The 22254-nt window shown below is 39.1% G+C and overlaps 1 protein-coding gene across 2 annotated transcripts in view; it reads right to left on the bottom strand.

The window, feature by feature from the left end:
• Positions 1 to 14568: 14568 nt before the first annotated feature.
• HSPA4L (heat shock protein family A (Hsp70) member 4 like) overlaps positions 14569 to 22254 on the bottom strand; it is a 47703-nt gene continuing 40017 nt past the window's right edge. For both annotated transcript variants that reach the window (XM_024211451.2, XM_024211452.2), the window contains 5 exons: positions 21404 to 21529; positions 19605 to 19712; positions 18036 to 18155; positions 16288 to 16449; positions 14569 to 15389 (listed from right to left, as the gene is read on the bottom strand). In XM_024211451.2, coding sequence (XP_024067219.1) covers positions 15195 to 15389; positions 16288 to 16449; positions 18036 to 18155; positions 19605 to 19712; positions 21404 to 21529 — 711 coding nt within the window. In that variant the 3' untranslated portion in view covers positions 14569 to 15194. The remainder of the gene's footprint in view (positions 15390 to 16287; positions 16450 to 18035; positions 18156 to 19604; positions 19713 to 21403; positions 21530 to 22254) is intronic.

Here is a 22254-nt window from a genome sequence, read left to right as displayed (position 1 = left end):
AGGAGTTAGCCAAATTGTTACAGCACCTAATTTCTAGGCAACCTGCTGCCAAGTGGAATCCATAGCCCCAGGTTAGGCACCAGGCTCCCCATACAATGGATGGGAAGTTAAATTGGCAGGGCAGAGGATGAGGGAAGAACCACAAAGCCAGCATTGCTGAGCAGGGAGTCACCTAAGCTCAACAGCACAAAGTACAGGGAGGGATGTGGCCTTAGCCCCACCTCTCACAGGGAGGCATTTCCCTCTGCTTGCGTTTCACAGCCATGAACTCTCTCCTAAGCGAGGTCAGTCCTTCCACTAGAAAAAGTGGTGCCCCCCACTTCACACACCATAGCCCAGAGTAGCTAAAGCAACCCTCCACAATGTGGGAGATCCTGATTCAGACCCCCACTGTGCTTAAGGTGCAATAGGGATTTGAACCTAGGATGTGTCCTAACCACTGACTTATGAGATGCTCTGATGTGGGTGTCTCAGTCACTCCTGTTGAAGTGCCATTATGTCTGAAGAACTTAAATATTAACTGGGGCAGAGTGTGAGTGACTCTGTAGCCCAGTGATTAGGGCAGTCACTTGGGTGGTAGGAGAGCTGAGTTCAAGTCTGTGCTCCACATGAGGCAGGTGGGGATTTAAACCTGGTTCTTCCCCCTCCTGGGTGAGTGGTCTAATCACTGAGCTATTTGGATATAAGGGGGCACTATCTCCTCTGGATGTGCTTTGTGCAGGGCCTGATCCAGTAGATGGGCTGTAAGGTGACCTCTGAGCATGTCTATAGGATCGGGGCAAAGATTCAGTGTGTGAATCCAGTTGGGGCTTGGTGGTGTCAGGACTGAGGCCACTGTGCTCATGGCCACTGGCAGAAATTCTGTGGAGTTGTCCAATGGACACTTAGGTTTGTAGGGAGTTTAGACATGTAGAGTATCGGAGGGGTAGCCATGTTAGTCTGAATCTGTAAAAAGCAACAGAGGGTCCTGTGGCACCTTTAAGACTAACAGAAGTATTGGGAGCATAAGCTTTCGTGGGTAAGAACCTCACTTCTTCAGATGCAAGTAATGGAAGTGAAGGTTCTTACCCACGAAAGCTTATGCTCCCAATACTTCTGTTAGTCTTAAAGGTGCCACAGGACCCTCTGTTGCTTTAGACATATAGAGTTAAGTAACAGCTGGGTGGGGAATTTGAAGATCTGAATTTTTTTTGGCATGGGCCCCTTAATCCTCAGAGTTCCACCCAACAAGCCTAACTCTGCCTATAAACAAACTTTCTCTAGCTGCAGTTTTCCAAGTAACTCAAGTACACCAAAACGGAAAGATCTCTTATAAGGTGGTTATGGCTGGCTAATGAATGGTGTGGGGATGAGAATGTATAATCCTGTCTAAAGAACACATGTGTTTGTGCATTTACCAGAGTCACTAGAGGCAAAGCATGCAGGGCTGCTCTCAAGGGATGAGATGGACAGCTGTAAATAATTATAGCAGGCAGTACCATGAGAGTTGTTATGCAAGAAACCACTCAGATAGCATGGCAATGAGCAAGATGTAAGTGCTTAGATTGACTTGCTATCCAGGGAGCAGAGGGATGGGTAAAGAGAGATGCTGCCACTTGAGAAAAGAGCTGGCAGCATATGAAAGGTACTGAATGATTCTGCCCCAGCACAGAATTAAGCTGCATTGAAGAATGGCAAACAGTATAGCGCACATTCAAATAGGGAAACCGGATTTCCCCCTGCAACTCCTTTTTTCAATTGCATTTGTTATATAACTAGCTCAGCATCCACATTGTCATTGTGAAGTATCAGTTACAGTAATTATTCACTGTATACATTGCTCACTTGCACTTAACTTGGGAATGCCCTCTGACTGATACATGAAAACAAACAAAATAAACAATCCAGGATCTCCTGCCTCAGTTTTTGTCTATGCCAGAAGCAGAGTGGAGGCTGGGCCTCTTAGTTATGTGTGGTGTCAAATGCAACTAGCCTAATGGAATCAGAGGAAGAACATAGTGCAGTGTGTGCTCTTGAAGTGCAGTATGGAGTGGAACTGCTGTTTGGTCTAGTTTGAGGAAACTGAGATGAGGCCAGTTTTCATTGGGGACAAACATGTTTGAAATCAAATTTGAGAGAGGAGGTCCCCCTTTAAAAAGTCACCTTAATGTTTCCCTTCCTTTAAAAAGAATTGCACAAACATCTGCATTTGTTTGCATGTGTCACTTTCTTTCAGAGCACATCATTCTCAACTCAAATCCATTAAACACGAAACCAGAGGGCTAACGACTTATCACTCTCTCCAGCTGTGTGAGTTAACGTGTTTGCCAGCTACCTTCCATAAACTAAAGCCAATGGGATGTAATGATCCAGACAATCTGGCATTCTAACATGACATTTGAGAGTGCGTTTGAGGCAGATGCTACTCGCCTCCCAGTATGGCAACAGAAAAAGGCAAGTTCTTCACAAAGCATCACCCCTGGATCTGGCTCATTCTTTTAGAATGACAAATGTAATTATGGGAATCTTAGGCCTTTATGCAGTTGTTCAACTCTTGTTACTCACCTTCTCTTGACTCCATGAGAATTATGGTCCAATTATGGGGCTGCCTTTCTTTAGCTTTCCTTCCTTTTAGGGAAAGTGACTGAGGTGGTTTTGGTGAAGCAGCTGTGGCGTTAGCAGGGAACCTTGACTTCTTTGCCTTCCAGCATGGCTTTAAACATAAATAAGGCAAAAGCTAAGCATTAGAGGTGGTGGTGGTTCTGTAATGATTGACTAAAAGCAGGTGACCACCTGCTTTTTTTACCTCTAGATATGGGAGTTGCCTTTTGATGCTAGTGAGCATGAGCTATAGCTGGCAGAGTTAAACAGACTCCTACTGGAGTGGTTGTTCTCACTGCCTGGGAGACACAGGGAAGTGTTTGGTAAAATGTGCATTTGCTCCAAGGGCAGCCTTAGGTGGGATACTGCAGGGTCCTAGTTGATCACTCTTCATACACAGCATGTGAAGTCACTAGGAGAGAGGTGAGGTGGCTTGTAGTGGTACCATCCCTATACTGCCTCAGTTCTATATATATATATATATATATATATATATATATATATATATATATATGTATATATATATATTAACCTCTTAACTGAACCATGTACTTAACCCTCAACCAGAGCTTGATCTGGATTTAACTGGCTAAAATCTCAGTCTCCTCAAGTGGTGGACCTATCTGACCATTCAGGCCTAAGGTCCTAATGGAACCTCAAGTGCATCTGGCTCTCCAAATACTAATAGGAACAAGTGTGCTTTTTCCCTTGGTCAGGACTATACCATGGTTATCCATATCTTTGTGCCGAGATGGCTTACTGCAATGTGCTTTCCATTTGGTCAAACCTAACAGAACTTCTAACAGATGGAAAATCTACCTGTTTCTCAGAAAAGTAGATAAACTGGTAGGTGATAATACATGAGTGTTAGAGCAGCAGTTTTCTGTGCACTGGTTCATTCTGCTTTTTAAAACATGTTCCCTGAATGTGGACACTCTTAAAGTGAAGTTTTAAGACATGTCTGTTAGATTCTCACTGAAGACCGTGCATGGCACTTTCAGACCTGCTCACAATGGGCATCTGCTGAGAGGTGACACATGCTGTAATCTCCTACTGTTTCCTCCGCAAAATGCCACCTGTTTGAAAAGCACCATGGCTTTTATGCCATTCTATGCTTTTCTGTAGGGGAAGAAAGAGTCAAACATCTAGGAGCCAGCTTCAGCAGGTCCCCCTACTGTGGAATATCTATTGCAAAACCACCTTCTCTAAGCTTGCACAATATGTGGGATGAATAAAGCCCATAGTAGTAGGCAGTCTGCCACTTCTTTAATGGAAATTTGTTTTGGAGAATTAACCAATGTTGTACAAAAAGATCAAAGTTCTTTAGACAAGTTTTTTTTTTTTTTTTAATTTGTCCCTTGAATGTTGGTATTGGTTTAGTCCACACTTAAAATCTAAACATGTTAACAATTAGTCGTGAAACTTGCAACAAAGATCCTAGGTGTTGTGATGTACTATATTCAGCTAACTTAGGCAGTCTACACAACATAAGAATAGACTGTCCTTAGAGCACATTATAGTATACCCTGCAAGTACGAAACTGCACTCTGACACACAGCAAATATCCCAGCTATGTACTAACTTTAAAGTAATGCTGTCTACATGTACAGCCCCATAAATATTCATAGTACTCTGAAAATGAAAGCTACTCTGAAAGACTAAGCATTATTACAATTGTTATTCTATACTAGGGCAGAAAGACATTCACTCCTAGTAGTCTGGTTTTCAGGCATGCTAAACTTCAGAATGAACAAATTCAGCATAGGTTTCAGAGTAGCAGCCGTGTTAGTCTGTATCCGCAAAAATAACAGGAGTACTTGTGGCACCTTAGAGACTAACAAATTTATTAGAGCATAAGCTTTCGTGGGCTACAACCCACTTCTTCGGATGCATATAGAGTGAAATATATTGAGGAGATATATATACACACATACAGAGAGCATGAACAGGTGGGAGTTGTCTTACCAACTCTGAGAGGCCAATTAAGTAAGAGAAAAAAAACTTTTGAAGTGATAATCAAGATAGCCCAGTACAGACAGTTTGATAAGAAGCAAGTGTGAGAATATTAACAAGGGGAGATAGATTCAATGTTTGTAATGGCTCAGCCATTCCCAATCCCTATTTAGCCCTGAGTTGATTGTGTCTAGTTTGCATATCAATTCCAGCTCAGCAGTCTCTCGTTGGAGTCTGTTTTTGAAGTTTTTCTGTTTTAAGATAGCCACCCGCAGGTCTGTCAAAGAATGGCCAGACAGGTTAAAGTGTTCTCCCACTGGTTTTTGAGTATTATGATTCCTGATGTCAGATTTGTGTCCATTAATTCTTTTGCGTAGAGACTGTCCGGTTTGGCCAATGTACATGGCAGAGGGGCATTGCTGGCACATGATGGCATATATCACATTGGTAGATGTGCAGGTGAACGAGCCCCTGATGGTATGGCTGATGTGATTAGGCCCTATGATGGTGTCACTTGAATAGATATGTGGACAGAGTTGGCATCGGGCTTTGTTACAAGGATAGGTTCCTGGGTCAGTGTTTTTGTTCAGTGATGTGTGGTTGCTGGTGAGTATTTGCTTTAGGTTGGGGGGTTGTCTGTAAGCGAGGACAGGTCTGTCTCCCAAGATCTGTGAGAGTAAAGGATCATCTTTCAGGATAGGTTGTAGATCTCTGATATTCAGCATACAGGCTTGTAGAAATCAAGCACCATGTTTTGTAGCAGAACTGTGCCAATCAGTTGTTTGCTGACTGAACAAGAAAAAAGTTTTGACCTGAAACAAAAAACTTACTAAAAGCAAAGGGAATTTTAGCAATGCCCTTCACAAAGCAGAGTGCCACCGCTTCCCTCCCCCATCCCATGCGTTGAAGCAGCAATTTGAACTTGAGTGTTTTTCTGCTCCAATGAATCATTATTTATACAAAATTAGAACAGCTTCAACATGAGTGATGGAGAGAGACTCCCCCATGTGCACCCTTTAGCCCAGCCATTAGGGCACTTACCAGCAATGTTGGAGGCCCAAGTTCAAATCCTTGCATGAGGCAGTTTTGGGACTTAAACCAGGGTCACCCATATCCCAAGCACGGGCTCTAGCCACAGGGTTATAGGATATTTGGGGGGTATTGTACCACCACTTCATCCTCCACAGGTTTTAAGAATAGGAGTTAAGTCACCCTCTGACTCTAGCCTGAAATTTGTTTTGGCCAAAACTATATTTTAACTTGAAACTGCATTTTTCAGTAAATGTCAGAAAATGGTTGCCTAGCTCTAGTAACGCAATGACAATTGCATAACTTTTTAAGTATTTAAAAACTAAAGAACAGTGGCAATTAGTCCATGAGCTGATTGACAGTCCTCAGAGCAGTAGCCAGTGCCCCCAGAATGTAACCTTGGAATTTGTTAACTTCTGTAATTCTGATGAGACCGTTAGCGGTTCTACACTGAGGGCATATCTACCTAGGGACAGGCTGGAAAATAAATCTGAACCAACTGAAAGTGTGAATTAAAGGTGGATTAATTAAACTATTAAACCCCTGTGGAAAGCCACTGATTCAGAATTAAAGCAGCCTTAATGAGAATCAAATTAAGGTCACTTTAATTCTGAATCAGTAGCTCTCCACAGGGGTTTACTCCACAGCTGTGGTTAGTTAAACTGTATTAATCTGGATGAATTTTCTGGAGTGTCCCCATGTAAACAAGGCCTGCATCTTGGTCCTTGCAACTGGCCCTCTCCCTGATAACTACCTACTCTGTTACTGGCCTCCTACTCCCTTTTTCAGACTAGGAAGCAGCAAAAGGGTGGCAGGAAGTTCATAGCCTGGAACTCAGTTCTGTGTTGAACAGCTACCTGATGGTAACAGATGGGAAAAGCATGTATTGGTAAGCATGTCCCTCAACAGTTAAGTGAAAGAGAGAGCATGGAGGGGAGGGGAGAAGAGAAGAGGAGCCAATCCCCTTGTTGGAATAGGGGTAGATGTCCTAGAAAACCCAGAACAAGCATATTGGTGTGCAGACTTCAGTACAAGTTCTTAGTAGGACTATAGGTCTGCTTAGGGACTATCCAATTTTACCACCAGATTGTTTATAGTGAGACTGAACAGTCATGGGGTCTGGCAGTGGATCAGCTAGAGGGAATGAATGGTAAAGTAATTCCTTCAGCCAATAAATTGTCCACTCATTAGTTGTGAAGACTTAGATCCAAAAACCTTGCTTATTTTGACATTAAATACTGTAGCTAATTCTTTGATTCCTAAGCAGCCTACATTCATATTCAGTTGCTTCTGTATGCTTGTTCAGTCCGATTCACACTAACTATGCAGCATAACAAGAAAGGCAGCAAACAAAACAGATCATTACATAAGTATAGATTTAAGAAATTGTATGTGTAGGTCTAGTTCTGTGACTACAGAAAGATAGGCAACTGAAAACATCAAGGATACATTTTTATACCTGAAAGGTAGGGCTTATGTCTACATTTCTCACCCAAAACTTGCCACTAACTAGTCAAATATACATTTACTTATTGTTACAATCTAGGCCACTAGATCTAAGATAATACACACAGTATTATAAGCTTGTTATTACTTCTCCTGTTCAGTGGCTAGAGTTTAATCACAGTCAAGGCATGGGTTCTATTCACTCCTTGCCCTGACTCAAACACTGTTTCCATATCTGAATCATAGGATATTACTCACCTTTATAAAACAGTTAGCTGGATCTCTCTGAGCAAAACGTACTGTAATATATGTATATAATCAGCATGATTCTATAGCATCTAAAGCCATTTTAATGAATGTGGATTATTGGTTAAAGCTGGAAGAATTTGCAGTCAGACTTATCCAAGGTGGTCACTTCACCTGTGCCCTCAGTTTCTGCCATCTAAATTACGGATAATGATGCACTGTAAAGCTGAGAATTACCACTGAAAAATACTATGCAATAGCCACATTAAGCACAGAAAGAATTACAGCCAGTTAAGGGACACCAACTCAAATCTATTTGCTGAAAATGAGGTTTCTTATGTGAGTTTGCTGCTAATATTTGTGAGGAATTACATGTTTCTTTGAAGACTGCTCTGTTGCTGTGACAGAATATATGACTAAAGTACAGTAAACTAAACAAAGCTCTCTAGTCTTTGTCGTACTAAATTTGCATGTTAGTCTGTATCCTCAAAAAGAACAGGAGTACTTGTGGCACCTTAGAGACTAACAAATTTATTAGAGCATAAGCTTTCGTGGGCTACAATGCATCCGAAGAAGTCCACAAGTACTCCTGTTAAATTTGCATGTTACTTGTACTAAAGAGTCTTGTATGTTGGTCTTTTGAGAGTCCACTTGTGAATAGTTAGTTATTCTAACTCACTTTGCCACAGCAATGCTTATGAAGGACTCAATAGGACAACCCCCTCCTCCTCCGCAGCGGGGGGGAGGGAGCAATGGAGGTCCTATCAACTATGACAAGGATTTGACTTAAGTGGCCAATTCTCCCCCCCCCCCCCCCCCACACACACTTCATGCATATGTTCTAAATAAGACTATATTCCTTTAAGTGCCAGTTAACCTGCCACTACTTTCTATGGCAAAGTCACTTGTGCTCAACAGGAGTGCTGCCAGCAAAATCAGTGTCACATTTAGTATGATTTGAGTGCAATATATAGTAGAACAGGGGTAGGCAACCTATGGCACATGTGCCGAACGCAGTAAAGGAGCTGATTTTCAGTGGCACTCACACTGCTGGGGTCCTGGCCACCGGTCCGGAAGGCTCTACATTTTAATTTAAAATGAAGCTTCTTAAACATTTTAAAAACCTTATTTATTTTACATACAACAATAGTTTAGTTATATTATAGACTCATAGAAAGAGACCTTCTAAAAACATTAAAATGTATTACTAGCACGTGAAACCTTAAATTAGAGTGAATAAATGAAGACTCGGCACACCACTTCTGAAAGGTTGCTGACCCCTGTAGTAGAAAATACAGATGGATTGAGAGTCACTTCGGTCTAAATACAGTATCTTAATTACTCTGCTGTACAGGTTAACTCCTCAAAATGGTTTGCATTTTTTTCAGCACATTTGAAAACTCCCATCAGAATGTAGCCAACGTAAGTGGTACTGTTTTAAACTTTCAACTGCACAAAATCTTAAATATAATCCTATTTTGTTTCACTACATCTTTTTCGACTCTTTGATGTATTATAAACACTGTTAAACTGAATCCTTTCATGTTCTAATCAGCATTAATCCTGGGAATAGCTACTCCCATTATGCAAGGGAGTTGCAGAAAGGTTCACTATATTTAAAAAAAAAAAAAAAAAAAAAATCTCAGGGGGGGCTTGATTATGGTTCAAGTAGCAGGTTTATATATATTTATTATAAATTATACACAACCTCAACAATCTGAGTTGCCATTCAAAAATAAATTGAAGTATTTGTCAATTTGCACATGATCGATCACTAATATAAAGATGTAATTTACATACATAGTAAACGTTTTCCATACTTTAACACTGCTGTAAGTTTGTTCAAGTTTCACACATTCCCCCTGCCTTCTGAAGATATGTTTAGAATACATAAACAAAAATGACAAATATGCAACATCCAATGACTATTACCTCGTCATGAACCACAGTTAACTACAACTTTTCAGCACTTTTAATATGGGTGGCTGGTTGTATTTAGTTCAAACTTTATTTTCAATTTAAAATGCATTCTTCAAATCATAACATTACAGTGTTTTCTGCAATGCAATGGTAAATGTTTGAGACACCCAAAAAAAGCAGTTTTTTTTTTTTTAAATGGTTATATCAGGTCAATCGTACTGTAGCAACAAAACTTAAGCAAGTAGAAAATATTCATGAGGCAGTGTATTTCAGATTAACAATCACATGCAACTATAAAGGAATTATGCTAGTTATTTTACTCATTTATGTAACTGTTGGATTGTTGGACGTTGTTGACCAGATCCCTGGAATTTTTCCTAAAGTATTCACTGAAAAACATTCAATATTCTTTACTATCTACTCATTTACTTTACTATTCTTCTAAAGCATATAAGGTTTATATTTACACTCTAGCTGTCTTGTGGTCACAAATGAAAAAGTATCATGAAAAATAACCTTTAACTAAAAAGTCTTGAATAGTCAACATTTTACCCCTCTGGTAACAGGATTTTTTTATTCCCATATTCTGTAACAAGTTTTCTATTTTCAGGACCACTGTTTTGATGCATAGCTCTTTGGAAAGTTTAATGTACTAAGAAAAAAAGATACTAAAAATACAAGTAGCAAGATTTCTCTCTCTCTCTCTCGGTTAAGGGATATTAAGCAGTAGAATAGTGTAAGGAAACTTGCCAGGCACTATCACTGCCTGTAACTAAACAGGGACTTCAGTTTAAAGGGCTGTTAATCCAGTGCCTTTCAAGCAGGGAATTCTCTTACCATCGTTTGACTGAGTCCATTTGTTAAATGGGGAGGAGGGGAAGAGGTAAAAAGTAAAGACAATTGTGAATAGGGGTCTACGGCTCTGAAATAGGAAATGGAAGTTAAAGCCTAAACCCAGGCAAGGTGGGATACCTTAAAATTGAAGGGAAAAGGTACATATTCAGGAAGGTGTCAGATACATAACACCCAGTGCAAAGCCTATACATAATAAAGCAAAGCAGGTATGAGTGAGAAAAGTTATGCTTAATTTCCTCCAAGATGGAAATCCAATTGAATAATAAATTCATCAGTGGTGGTTTTTGGAGCTAGAAGCCCTGCTGAAGGACAGAGGTCATAGCTATCCTGGCTGCTGGGAATGAAATTAGAACAATGTCCTGTAAGATCTGCTGCCTTCTCTGAAGCAGATCAACAGACTTGCTCCCACAACCCTAACCTATTTTAGACATTTACAGTTCAAGGTTGATCTGTGAAGACATTGGGGTAGGGTACAGATTGCAAGGTCTGTAAAGCCAGGGTGACAGGAAAGAATTTTGTGAACATCAAAAGGGGAGGTTTTTTCTGATGGAACAGCAGGAGTGGGGGTTGGGTAAGACCATGCAGTTAGTCCAACTCAGGAAAAAATGACCGTGCTCAGTGATTTCCATTCAACAATTTGGGGGTGAGGATGATATAGAAAATATGCAATATTTGAGTCTTGTTCAGAGTCAAATACTCAGATATTAAGTGCTCTAAACAGAGAGGAGGAGCTCGATTAGGTGGAAGAAATACAGGGAGGTGTTTAACTTTTTCAGCCTATATTAAATAAATTGACTATAGGGGAAACCACTGGACCATGGTTTGAAAAAGTAACAGCTAAAGCCATAGGTTGATGGCTAGACTAGCAACTTCCTTTCACTCTTAAGTATCAAACCACCCCTCACTGCATATGTAAGTTGTAACAGGCACTCATGTGCTGTTGAGTTCTGTCTCAGTGATGATACATCTCAGCTTCACCCTTGTAGGCTGTGTAATAGTGACCTAAATTACCTTCAGACAGACATGATACTTCAAAGGAGGTGTAAAGTGTTGCCACAGCTGTAGTATGCTACAGGACCCATATGTTTCCTGCTGTAAATTTCAGATATATACAGAAGCACAATGCTTTAACTATCAAATAGAGAATTCATGGAGATGGGAAAACGAACGGAAGGCCTCTTTAATCCTATTTAGCAACTTGCGTTAGTGCCAGACTAAAATGACCAAGAGTAGAAGAGGGCAGTAGAATCAGTTTGTGTTTAATCAGAAGTGGGGAAACGAATTCTAAAATTGTTTTTTCAGTCCATTTGCTTATAATACTAAGATTCCTGCATACTGAACCAATGGACATGTTTGATTATGAAGCAGAGTTTCTTGCTAGTGCATTTCAAAAACTGATGCAAATCTAGATTAAGAAAGCCAGTATGATACAAAAATTTTTGATCAATTAGCTGTTTTCATGACTCCATAATAAACTGTAAACCAAAGCTCTTGATTTCTTTGATCAACCCAATGAAGAGCCACACATTCTGCCTTCCACCATATTCACTCTGTAGTTCTATTTACCAGTATGTAAAGTTTTATTTTTCACTATTTTAAGCTACTGAATGTAATTAAGCTAATAAACTTTAATCAAGATGGTTCTTGAAAGCCTTTCTCTGCTCACTTTTTAATACATCTGTTTCCACACCCATAAAACAGACTCCCACTGGATCTAGAAAGTCCATGCCATTCTTAAAGGCACTGCTGCATCTGCCTCTTCCCTTGCAGGAAAAAAACTTAAAGGGTCTTCTAAAACAGCTCAGATGTGTGGACTACTAAAATATCAAGGTTAAGATGCCAGCATTTAAGTTCTAGCCATCTCCTCCTTTCATTGCATAAACACAAACATAAGGCCAGGACAGTCTAAATACACTACTGCTAGTACTGTGTATCCAAACACGCATCTCATTCTAATGGTGTGTCACATTGCCTAAGATGATACCTTTGGTCTTCTCAGGGTTGACAAGTGTGCCAATATATACACAAGTGATTCTGAAAAATTGTGGCTTTTTTATTACTAGCAGTTATTCTATGAATCTCAAAGGAGACCTTTCAAAATTTGTGCTCAGGTAAGTTTTCCTGCTAGAATATCAAACCAGGGCCTCTTAATATCAATACACTTTTTTGAAGCTTTCAAAGTTGGACTACAGGTTTTAACCCAAGACTGTCAGAAGCGGGAAACTTTAACTCCTGGTAACCCAATTACTACTCATGGAATAAATCTAAAAGTTGACAGGCTTTTGGATAATATCCTTATTTTCTGCAGACCATTACCATCATAAACCTAGAAAAGACTGAGGGAGAGCACAGGTAAGTAAACAAATGTTTGGAATACTCTATATAATTTTGCAATACATATGAATCTTGTCAATTTAAGATAAATTTTGTACAACCCTTCAAATATTTATTGTCCTTACATTTATACTTAATATATTAAGTGCCTCTTTCTTTTATGCTTTGATGTTTTAAAAACTTAAAACCAATTTGGAAACCATGCAAACATTTCTACAGCATCTTTTTTGCTTCTGTGTCTCAAAGCCTCTCCTAACAGATACCTCCTAGTTAATTTCATTATATTCAAAAGTTAACATATTGTAGCTGATTGTGACATATTATTGGGTTACATCTGAGTGTATGTTTTATGAATACCTGCTTACTAGCAGTTTGGAATACTACGCCATGCCAGATACTAGTGGGATGTAAGACTGAACTATGTAATCATACATTTGTTAACTTAGGAACAGGATGTACTGTAGCTATAGGGGGGAAAAAAACAACTCTGAACATTAGGAAGTGTGGAAAAACTACTTTAAATCCTATTTCATAAGGATAGCTAAAATTTTAAATAAGGTCAATTTTTTCATCGGGGGGAGGGAGAGAAAGATTTTGCAATTAAGGTCTGTATTTATGAAGTCTTAAAGAGAAAAATGGCAAAAAATATTCCCCTTGACCATGATTCAGGATCCCAGATTGTTTTTGGTCACCATTAACATCTTTAATGCAGAAAACCTACATGTCTCTAAAAACAAAAGGCTAACTAGTTAGTGTCAGCCTTTTGTATTACATCAACATTTTTATTATTGCTGTGATTTATATAGCAGTACATCTTTATGTAATTGATCTTGTTTTTAGGGTGAAGATAGTATTTTTGTCTTCTTGACAAACTATAGAACAGGCCATATAAACTATCAAATCCTACAAAAGACATCTTTCCTCTGAAAGAACTGCAGTCATACTACGCAGTCTGGGGTACAATCTTCCCTCTGTCTGTTATTCATTAATATACTGATGGAATGTAAGCACTTGCACTAAGAGCTGAAAAAGCCTGACATTTGTTTACATCTTTGCTTAGAGTCAATCCACAGCAGTAACAAGCTTAAAACAGAATAAAGACACGGAACAACTTACTTTTGGAATGTGTGATCAAAAACAATGGGACTAGGTGGCAAAATGGTTTAATGTACTATTTGGAGCTGGGCTTGATCACAAGCTGATAACATTTTATGGTCTCATCTCAGTCTCTAGTAGGGATTTTGTCATAGTTTTTCTAGAAAGTGCTACACCACCTGCACTTCCCTGAGTGCCAACTCTATGCAACACCACGGCGTATGCCAGTGACTATCTAATCATGTCAGAATTTATCTTAGGAAAATTTAAGGAAAGGATTCACCAAAGATTGATTCAAAACATATTACTCCTCTTTCAAATTAAACTGTTTCCTAGGTTAGTGTAAAGTGTAAGATTAGAATTTTTCCCCACTAGCCTGTTAGCTTGACAAGACAATGTGTGAAAGCAAGTCATATGATTGCCCATTGTAAGTCGTCTTCATTATGAGTGTTTTGATAGTGATGCTATTTTTTAATTATAGTAAAAATCTACAGCCTTTTCCAATATCAGCTGGAGATTTTATAATGTAAAATTTACATATGATCTCGGTTTAAGTCAAATATAGATTTGAAATAAACCTTGGTTTCGCAACACTTCTGCAACAGCTTGCATTTGGCAGGAATGATTCAGCTCCTACACAATTTGTGTACTTACTGCCTGTTTGGCAAATGATCCTTATGATGAGGGGTGTTAATATGTTAATTATAGTGTAAATAGTCCCTTCTGCTTTCATTTCAAATTTTCAGTAATGTAAAGGATTTAAATCCACACCTTAGAATTAAATATGCTAAAAGCCAGTTTATGAAGCAATATTAGGGTTTGGGGGGGAGTTAAGCTATTTTTCCTGTAATGGTGTACAAAGATGTGCTGTTTGAGAAAACATGTATTGGTTTTAACTGATGGGAAATCTAGCCAATAAAACCAGACATAACAAGTGCTAATTCAAAAAAACATTGATTTTTTTTTTTAAGTGTAAGATAGTCCTTGCAAATTCTAACTTTACGTACTACTGTAACTCTAGTATCAGTCTACCAGGAGCACAGGTACACTTGGTGCAAGTGTATGAAGAGGCCACCCAAGAATATTATTTTGAACAAATGACAAAGCCAATTTACCAGTATTATTTTATAATTTTGTTCTTAATTCTCAAATTAAGAAAATTCTCTTTTCTAAGCTTGTATGTTTTATATGAAAAAATATAAAGACCTTACAGTTCATCAACAAGATGGACTAGTATGCTAGCTAGCCTCTATTTTAATATTTAAATAACAGTACAATAACTAGAAAAAAGGTCAGTGCTTCAAGTGGCAATATTTACACCACTTCAATTCCAATATTTTTCCAAAATAAAGATGCAATTAAATCTACACTTCAGCATCAGTAGTGCAATACAGTGTCCTTTTCTGAATAAAGGAACTGAGGTTTATCCACAATAAAAGCTTTAAATAAGGTAGATTGTTGCTATTTATATATCAATTCTGTATGTTTGATATAAAATATATTGGGAAAGCTTAAACTGACTTTTACAATCTACATTCGGCTAAAGCTCCACATAAGCAGCATCAATGGAAATGAACATTGGAGGGTACTCAATATAAAACACGTTCAAAACTACTGCAAAGGACAGAAAGTTGGCTAAGAATAACTGAACATCTGTAATGGTGCCAGACATAAAAGAAGAATGGACCCTGTAGTTACTTGCACTATTTTAATTAAGTGAAAGAAATATGTAAAATTTAGTCCACTTCCATTTCTCCAGATGGTTTGGTCTGCTGAGAATTGTCCTTTGCTGGATCTGGTTTTGTTTCAGCACCACTCTGTCCATTCACTGGTCCGTTGTGTTCACCATTGGCTTTTGTTTGAGCTTCACTTGGGGGCTCCATCCTTGGTTTAGGCTTGTAAATAACAGGGTTACAGAAACTATCCAATTCCTAATTATATTAGAATTGAAAAAATAGTATGTTCATTTAGTGGTGAAACAAGCATTTAAAAACTTGTACTAAGGAATACATTTGAGAAGTTACAGTTTATCTAGGACAACAGAACTGAGAGGCTTTTATTTCAGATTTTCCACAGAATCTGATTTTATTTTAGAGTTTAAAGTGTGAAAAGCCTGCATGATGGATGTTTTGTCTAATTCTAGTTCGCTGAAAAACTCTGAAATTGTTTCAGTTGGTAAAGTTGGCAATTTTCTATAAAGCTTGATGCAGTAAAATACCAACTACTTAAGGTATAAAGTAAATAGGGTCACTGAGAAATATTTAATCCCGTATCACTAAGGGCTGGTCTATACTTAGCCGCTAGTTCGGCGGCTGGGGATCGAACTTCCGGGTTCGATTTATCGCGTCTGGTCTGGACGCGATAAATCGAACCAGGAAGTGCTCGCCGTTGACTGCGGTACTCCATCTCAACCAGAGGAGTACCGCGGAGTCGACGGGGGAGCCTGCCTGCCCCGTGTGGACCACGTCTGAACCACGGTAAGTTCGAAGTAAGGTATGTCGACTTCAGCTACGTTATTCACGTAGCTGAAGTTGCGTACCTTACTTCGACTTGGGGGGTTAGTGTAGACCAGGCCTAAGAGTAGGATTGATTAAGACACTAAATAAAGATACCACCCCTCCCATTCATGTGTCTGGTGAAAAACCCCTGTAGACTTACTATTCTAGGTCAAGACTAGGAGAAAACCTATTAGCAAAAGTACAGGACCACCCCTAATCTCCTTTACCCCATTTTGCTCTCCAGTCTCCTGAGATTAATGCGACTTCCATAAATATTTATCAATTTCTTCCTTTATATTAGGATGTCAGAGATACAATTATGCTTCATTACCTTAGATTTTGCTAGTATTTCTGCCACCTTCACAACTGGATCCTGAGTCAGACTTAGTTTATTCTGGGCATTCATTTTGGTGTTCAACCAATTCATGGCTTCACTGATACACTTTTCAACTTTCTCCATCTCAGCAGGATCAAGATGATCATATTTTTCATCCTAAGAGAAGTATTTTGTTTTAAAACACCACAATTAATTTATGGGGCTCACTCTGGTAAAAGATGTCTACAGATTGCACGACAACAATTTCTATGATAAATCCATGCATGAATTAAAGTTTAGAGGGAAGAAAAGCTTTGGATCTCAAAAAAATCCTTACAGGGAGGTTTCATCTTTGTTCATATTTAAGTGCTTCAAGATACTCTTATAGACAGCACTCTAGAGAAAACACAAATTTGTATTTTACATTTCTGTAAATTTACAATTAGCTGTTCTTTGATGTAGTTTAGCTAACTCAGAGCCCAATATGGTTCAATATATCACATCAATTTCCATAAGTAGTTTATTTTAACATATGCACTTTGGCAATCCCCACCAACTAAAATTACACTTAAAATAAAGCACAAGACTGAAATCTTGAATTATTTCATTTGACTGATACAAAGAAACCCCTTTTCCTCAAGCTCTAGGATAGTATTTCTAAAAGCACCTCCCGTATACACTTATTCATAAACTGCATTTTTTTAGTAAAAAAGGGAAGCACCAGAGAAGGGGGTCGGCTTATGAACGGGTATAGAGAGGGGGAGGTGGGACACAGCCCCTCCCCCCAATAGAGGGAGCAAGGAGAGGCAGCACAGCCAGCAGAACCAGAAGGGAAGAGGCAGGGCCAGAGTCTCTCCACTTCTGGCCACGCTGCTCTCCCCCCAGCCTCTGAAGCAGCTGCAGCCCCAGGGCTGGCAGGCTGCAGCCGCTCGGCCCTGCCCCCCAGAGCAGGCTGTGGCCGCGCTGCCCGGGTACCAGCTAGGCCAGAGCCTCCTCTGGCCCTCCCCAGATAGGGTGGGAAGGGATGGGAGAGGGAGAGTGGGAGGGTCCCAGGCTAAGGGTGGGGTCTGGTCACAGGGGTTACTCCCCTCACCCCCAGCTTCTCCCCCCAAAAAAATTTCCTCACCAGTTGCTGTCCCGGCCCCTCAGGGTAAGCAGCTGGCGCACCGGGACACTTTGTTTACTTAGGTTTACGGCCATGCCTGCAGACGCTCGAGGTAAACAAACCATCTCGGCCCACCAGCGGCTTATTCTGATAGCTTGGGAGCCAAAGTTTGCTGACCCCCGAATTATAGGTTTGGCTTATGAACAGGTCAAAATTTTTCCGCTTTTACTTATCCATCTTGAGGGGGTCGGCTTATAAACGAACCGCCTTATGATCGAGAATATACTGTAAGTGCCTTTGAAAACTTTATTTCTAGACTGAGGGTTGGTCTATGCTAGCAACTTATGTCAGTGTAACTGTTTCTCAGGCATGTGGAAAATTCACAACCCTGAGTGTTACAGTTATACCAACCTAACTCCCGTTGTAGACAACGCTATGTCAATGGGCTTCTCCAGTCGATAACTACTGCCTCTCAGGGAGGTGGACGACCTAAGCTAAGTGGAGATGCCATCCTGTTGGCATAGATGGTGTCTTCCGTGAAGCTCTACAGCAGTGTAGCTGTGCCACTGCAGCATTAAGTGTAGACAAGCCCTTAGTTTTTTTAAAAAAGTTTCTCTCACCTAGATAACCTCCATTCCCCAACTGTATTAATTTGTACCTTATTTTTGAATGCTTCTACTGCTTTCATTAGAAGCTGGACCTTCTTTCCCAGGTCATTTAAAGCTTTTGGTCTCTCTTCATGTTCCATGAACCTTTCCTGAATAGGCTGACCAAATTTCTGTAAGCATAAAACACAAAGACCATGGTACATTGTATAATTACCTCCAAAACAGAACTAAACTAAGTTCTGAAGAATTCCAAAACTGCACTTTTAATTAAGCTCTTCTTTCCCCTGCAAACATTTATGCTTAGCCAACTCAGTGACTGAATGTGACAGTAAGGTAAAAATACCTTGTACCTGTCTGGGTGAATATCCTACAGTAAAATGTTTCCCCAGAGATTACAATTAGAACTAATATTGTGAGAGACTTATATAATAGGGAAGAGAACTATCTAAGAAATAAGGAAATAGGATTTGAGTGCCACAAAAGTTGGCTGGGGTAATATATGGAGTTACTTTTAACATATTTTTGAAGTCTATTAGATTTCAAGTTGTTATCCTTGTAAGACACTCTTGGTTTGTGACAGGTCACAACTCGATTGTAATCATTTAGTAGGCATCAAGCCAAATAACTCCAGGAAACCGACAACTGCCAGAATCTACATTTTCCTCCTTTATGCATTCTTTACAATACTCCCGTTCGCAAAAGAGTGCTTACTTTCTCAGTCTTGCAGGACAGTCACAGTCTGAATCTCATCTATCTAGCTCCCCCAGTTGGCTTATGGCAATCAGCAACCATTTGCAGTTTGCAACTCAGTGCAGCAGCCATTTTTCAGAATTCACCTACTGCCCGTAAGATTTTTGTAAACATTTTTCATCATGCTGGTTTAATTTTGGGTGGGGGGCGGGCACTAAATAGATAACAGCAGAGTACTAAATCAGCAGTTTCACTACACTGTTTGAGAATGAAGCATTTTTCAATTTGAGGTTATTAAGAGTTATATGTCCAAGATTTTAATTATGAAAGGTAGAGAATGCCCATGATATTAGGAATCATTGCTGAGGCACCCAACCCCACTGCCAGCAACAAAGCAGATTTCAGCTATGAGCACAATGGAATTAAAAAAAAAAAACGAAGATTGCCATCTTAAGGTCTATCACATAGAAAGTGTTTTTAACAAGACCTTCTAAAAATGTGGATTTAACATTTTGTGTTTCTGGAAAGAAGTTACAAGAGTCACAGAAAAGCCTTGTGCCACTTGGTCAGATGGCACCTACTGGTGACATTCAACAGGTAGCAAAAAAATTGACAAAAATCAAGGTATGAAATAATCTTCAAATACAACGACAATATTAGACAAATGTGGTACACTAAATTCTAATTACTCTATTCATTGCACACAACAGCATAAAAACATTTTCAGATGCAAATGTGGGTGTCTAGTTTAAGATTTCATTAATCCTGAATCACACTCCCTGATACCAGTGTTCATGAACATGCTTAAAGGGCTTTTTTAATGGATAAACATGCTCAGACACAGGGATCACTGTATTTCATCTTTAATGATGAGGTTTTTAAAAAAATGTGTGTTGTGTAAAAGCAAAAAAAAAAAAAAAAATTCTTACTCTTAATTCCTGAAGTTTGTCCATATATACTTGTTTTGGTTGGTCCTCCCCATCTTCATAAAGCCAGTTTTCTGTATCTTCCAACATTAAGGTCAGTTTACTGGACTCCTAAAAAGCAAGATAAGATTTTTATAGTGAAAAAAATTATTCAGAAGAGCTCTCTCTCTTTATGAAGAGAACAGAATTTAGGAGGTAGCAGGACAAATACAAAAATGTCCTAATTAATTCATATCTACTGAATATGAAAGGGAATTTTGGGTTCACATGCCAGTTCATTATTAGCTAGAAAATCAAGTGGGGGAAACTAAAGACTGACCACAAGGATTTCAAGCCTACGCTATACGTAGTGGTGCAGTGACATATTGCATCTTTACTAATCAGGTTTGTAATTTACTGTAACCGAGATTTTGCATATTCCTTTTTGAATACTGATAATGAAATTGTGGATTTCTCTAAAGTTAAATTATATTCACAAAGTATCTTAAGCTTCTAATCCTGTCAAATTCTCCTCCTTGGTAATATATTTGTACACAAGAAGGTTATGGGGCACTGGCAAGAGTTTAAATAGCAGTACTTCAATAAATTACATATAAGCTATTAGCCAGCTAAAGTGTAACTTGTGTAGTATGGTTTTACCAATTACAGCCATCCTTGTTTATGCATAAAAAGCAGATATTGACAATATTTGGTTCAGTATTTCCATCACAGTAAAATTCTTGGGCTTTGTCTGGCAGAAAACTGAGGCCTCATTCTCCCTTAATTTACTCTTCAAAGGGCTTTGCACCACGTGTACTTGTTGTCTAGGACAGCATTCATCAGTTATGCTACCAAATAACCACTGGAGCAGGCTTTAGTATCAACACTTACAGTAAGTTTAGTATCAGAGGGGTAGCTGTGTTAGTCTGGACCTGTAAAAAGCAACAAAGAGTCCTGTGGCACCTTATAGACTAACAGATGTATTGGAGCATAAGCTTTCGTGGGTGAATACCCACTTCGTCAGACGCTGACGAAGTGGGTATTCACCCACGAAAGCTTATGCTCCAATACATCTGTTAGTCTATAAGGTGCCACAGGACTCTTTGTTGCTTTTTAGTAAGTTTAGTGTCACTGTTAGCCAAAGTGGCTGCTTGGGAGTTGTAGCTGATTTCTATTTTGGCAGGTACTGGACACAGGGACACCACAACAAGACAATCAAGGAACATTGGATGCTGCCTCCAAACACATGGTAAGACACAGAAGGGATAAATTGGTGTTCTGTCTGGCACTTCTGGTTTGGGCTTGCAAGACGTACCAACCCAACAACAGCTTTTTCCAATATGAAATACCTTTCCTGGCTAAGGAGAAAGCGAGGTTAAAGATATCAAGAGGGGCAAGCTTTGTTTGTGCCACTTCTCATTTTATTCCTCAAACCTACTCACTCCATTTGGGACCAAATACTAACAGATATGTCATGTTTTTCTAGATTTTCACGGAGACAAGTGACATTTGAGCCTGACTATAGTTAGACCCCAGGATGACATACCCCCATACTTGACAAATCTTTACCATCTAGAGAATTCTCTCATACAGAACTAGGGTCAGTAGACTCATGATTGTTAAAGTGGAACAAAACTGAACTGAGTTGGATAGTTAGTATTCCTATGTTTTACGGCTAGTGCACTTCTCCAAGGAATTAACCAGAAGCCCCAAAAGAAGAGCTGTGCTGTACTTAATTCATATAGCTCCTAACTATACCATACTCAGTATTAAATAATAAGTTCAATGTTAGAACTGTTATAAATTTATATCTGGCTCCTTACTTGCTCGGTGACGAATTTTTCAAAGACACCACACAGCTTGTCTCTGAAATCATACACATACTCTTCAACAGCATTCTTAGCATCGTTTCTTTCTTTCTCTAGCTTGTCTTGCATCATCATCTTCCCCTATGGGAGGGGGAAAGAAAAAAAAAAAAGCTCAAAATCAGTTTAAATCTGATGCACAGAAACGTAAAGAGTGCAAGATTAAAAATTTAAGTGTTATCCTGTAGAAAGCTATTCCTAGCTGTGCAGATTTTTTTCAGACTCGAGCTAATGTAACTTCTGTTTCAACATAAGCGCTATTCAAAGCTTGTTTAGTAGCAGCACAAGAAAAAAAAATTCTGAAATGCAACAGGTTTTACATTGCCTAGCTGTTTGATCACCAGTAGGGAGCAATTATCAGACTGACAATGAGAAAACAGATACTCTTGTTAATAAAGATCCAAATTGGGGATGACTGAGTAATACATCCCCTATAAACATAGGGGCCTTGACAATTTGAGGAAACACTGGTTTAAGCAACTAGGATTTTTGGAGCATTTTAGATTGAATTATACTGCAGAGTTGCCTACATATAAATAGTCTCTGCCCTTTTTTTTTCTGACCAAATTACAGCTGTGAAATCTGATTGTAGCCCCTTCAGAAACAGGGAGATCAATACAATTTTCTATTTTTGCAACCTCTAGCAGCTTAGTTCTGCCACTTCCTTTCTTCCTCCACATAGAAGCTTCCAAATCTCTTAATTTTATTTTCTAATCCAAATTAAAATCCTAAAGAAACTTGTATCTTTATTGGAGGGCAAAAGTTTGTACTCTCAGCAGATCAGAGAAAAGGAATTCTCATTTGAGCTG

The sequence above is a fragment of the Terrapene carolina genome, unplaced genomic scaffold (assembly GCF_002925995.2).
Source record: "Terrapene carolina triunguis isolate 2854851 unplaced genomic scaffold, T_m_triunguis-2.0 Scaffold66, whole genome shotgun sequence".
NCBI lineage: Eukaryota > Metazoa > Chordata > Testudines > Emydidae > Terrapene > Terrapene triunguis.
Note: the sequence above shows the minus strand (reverse complement) of the source record. Positions and strands in the feature narration are given on the sequence as shown.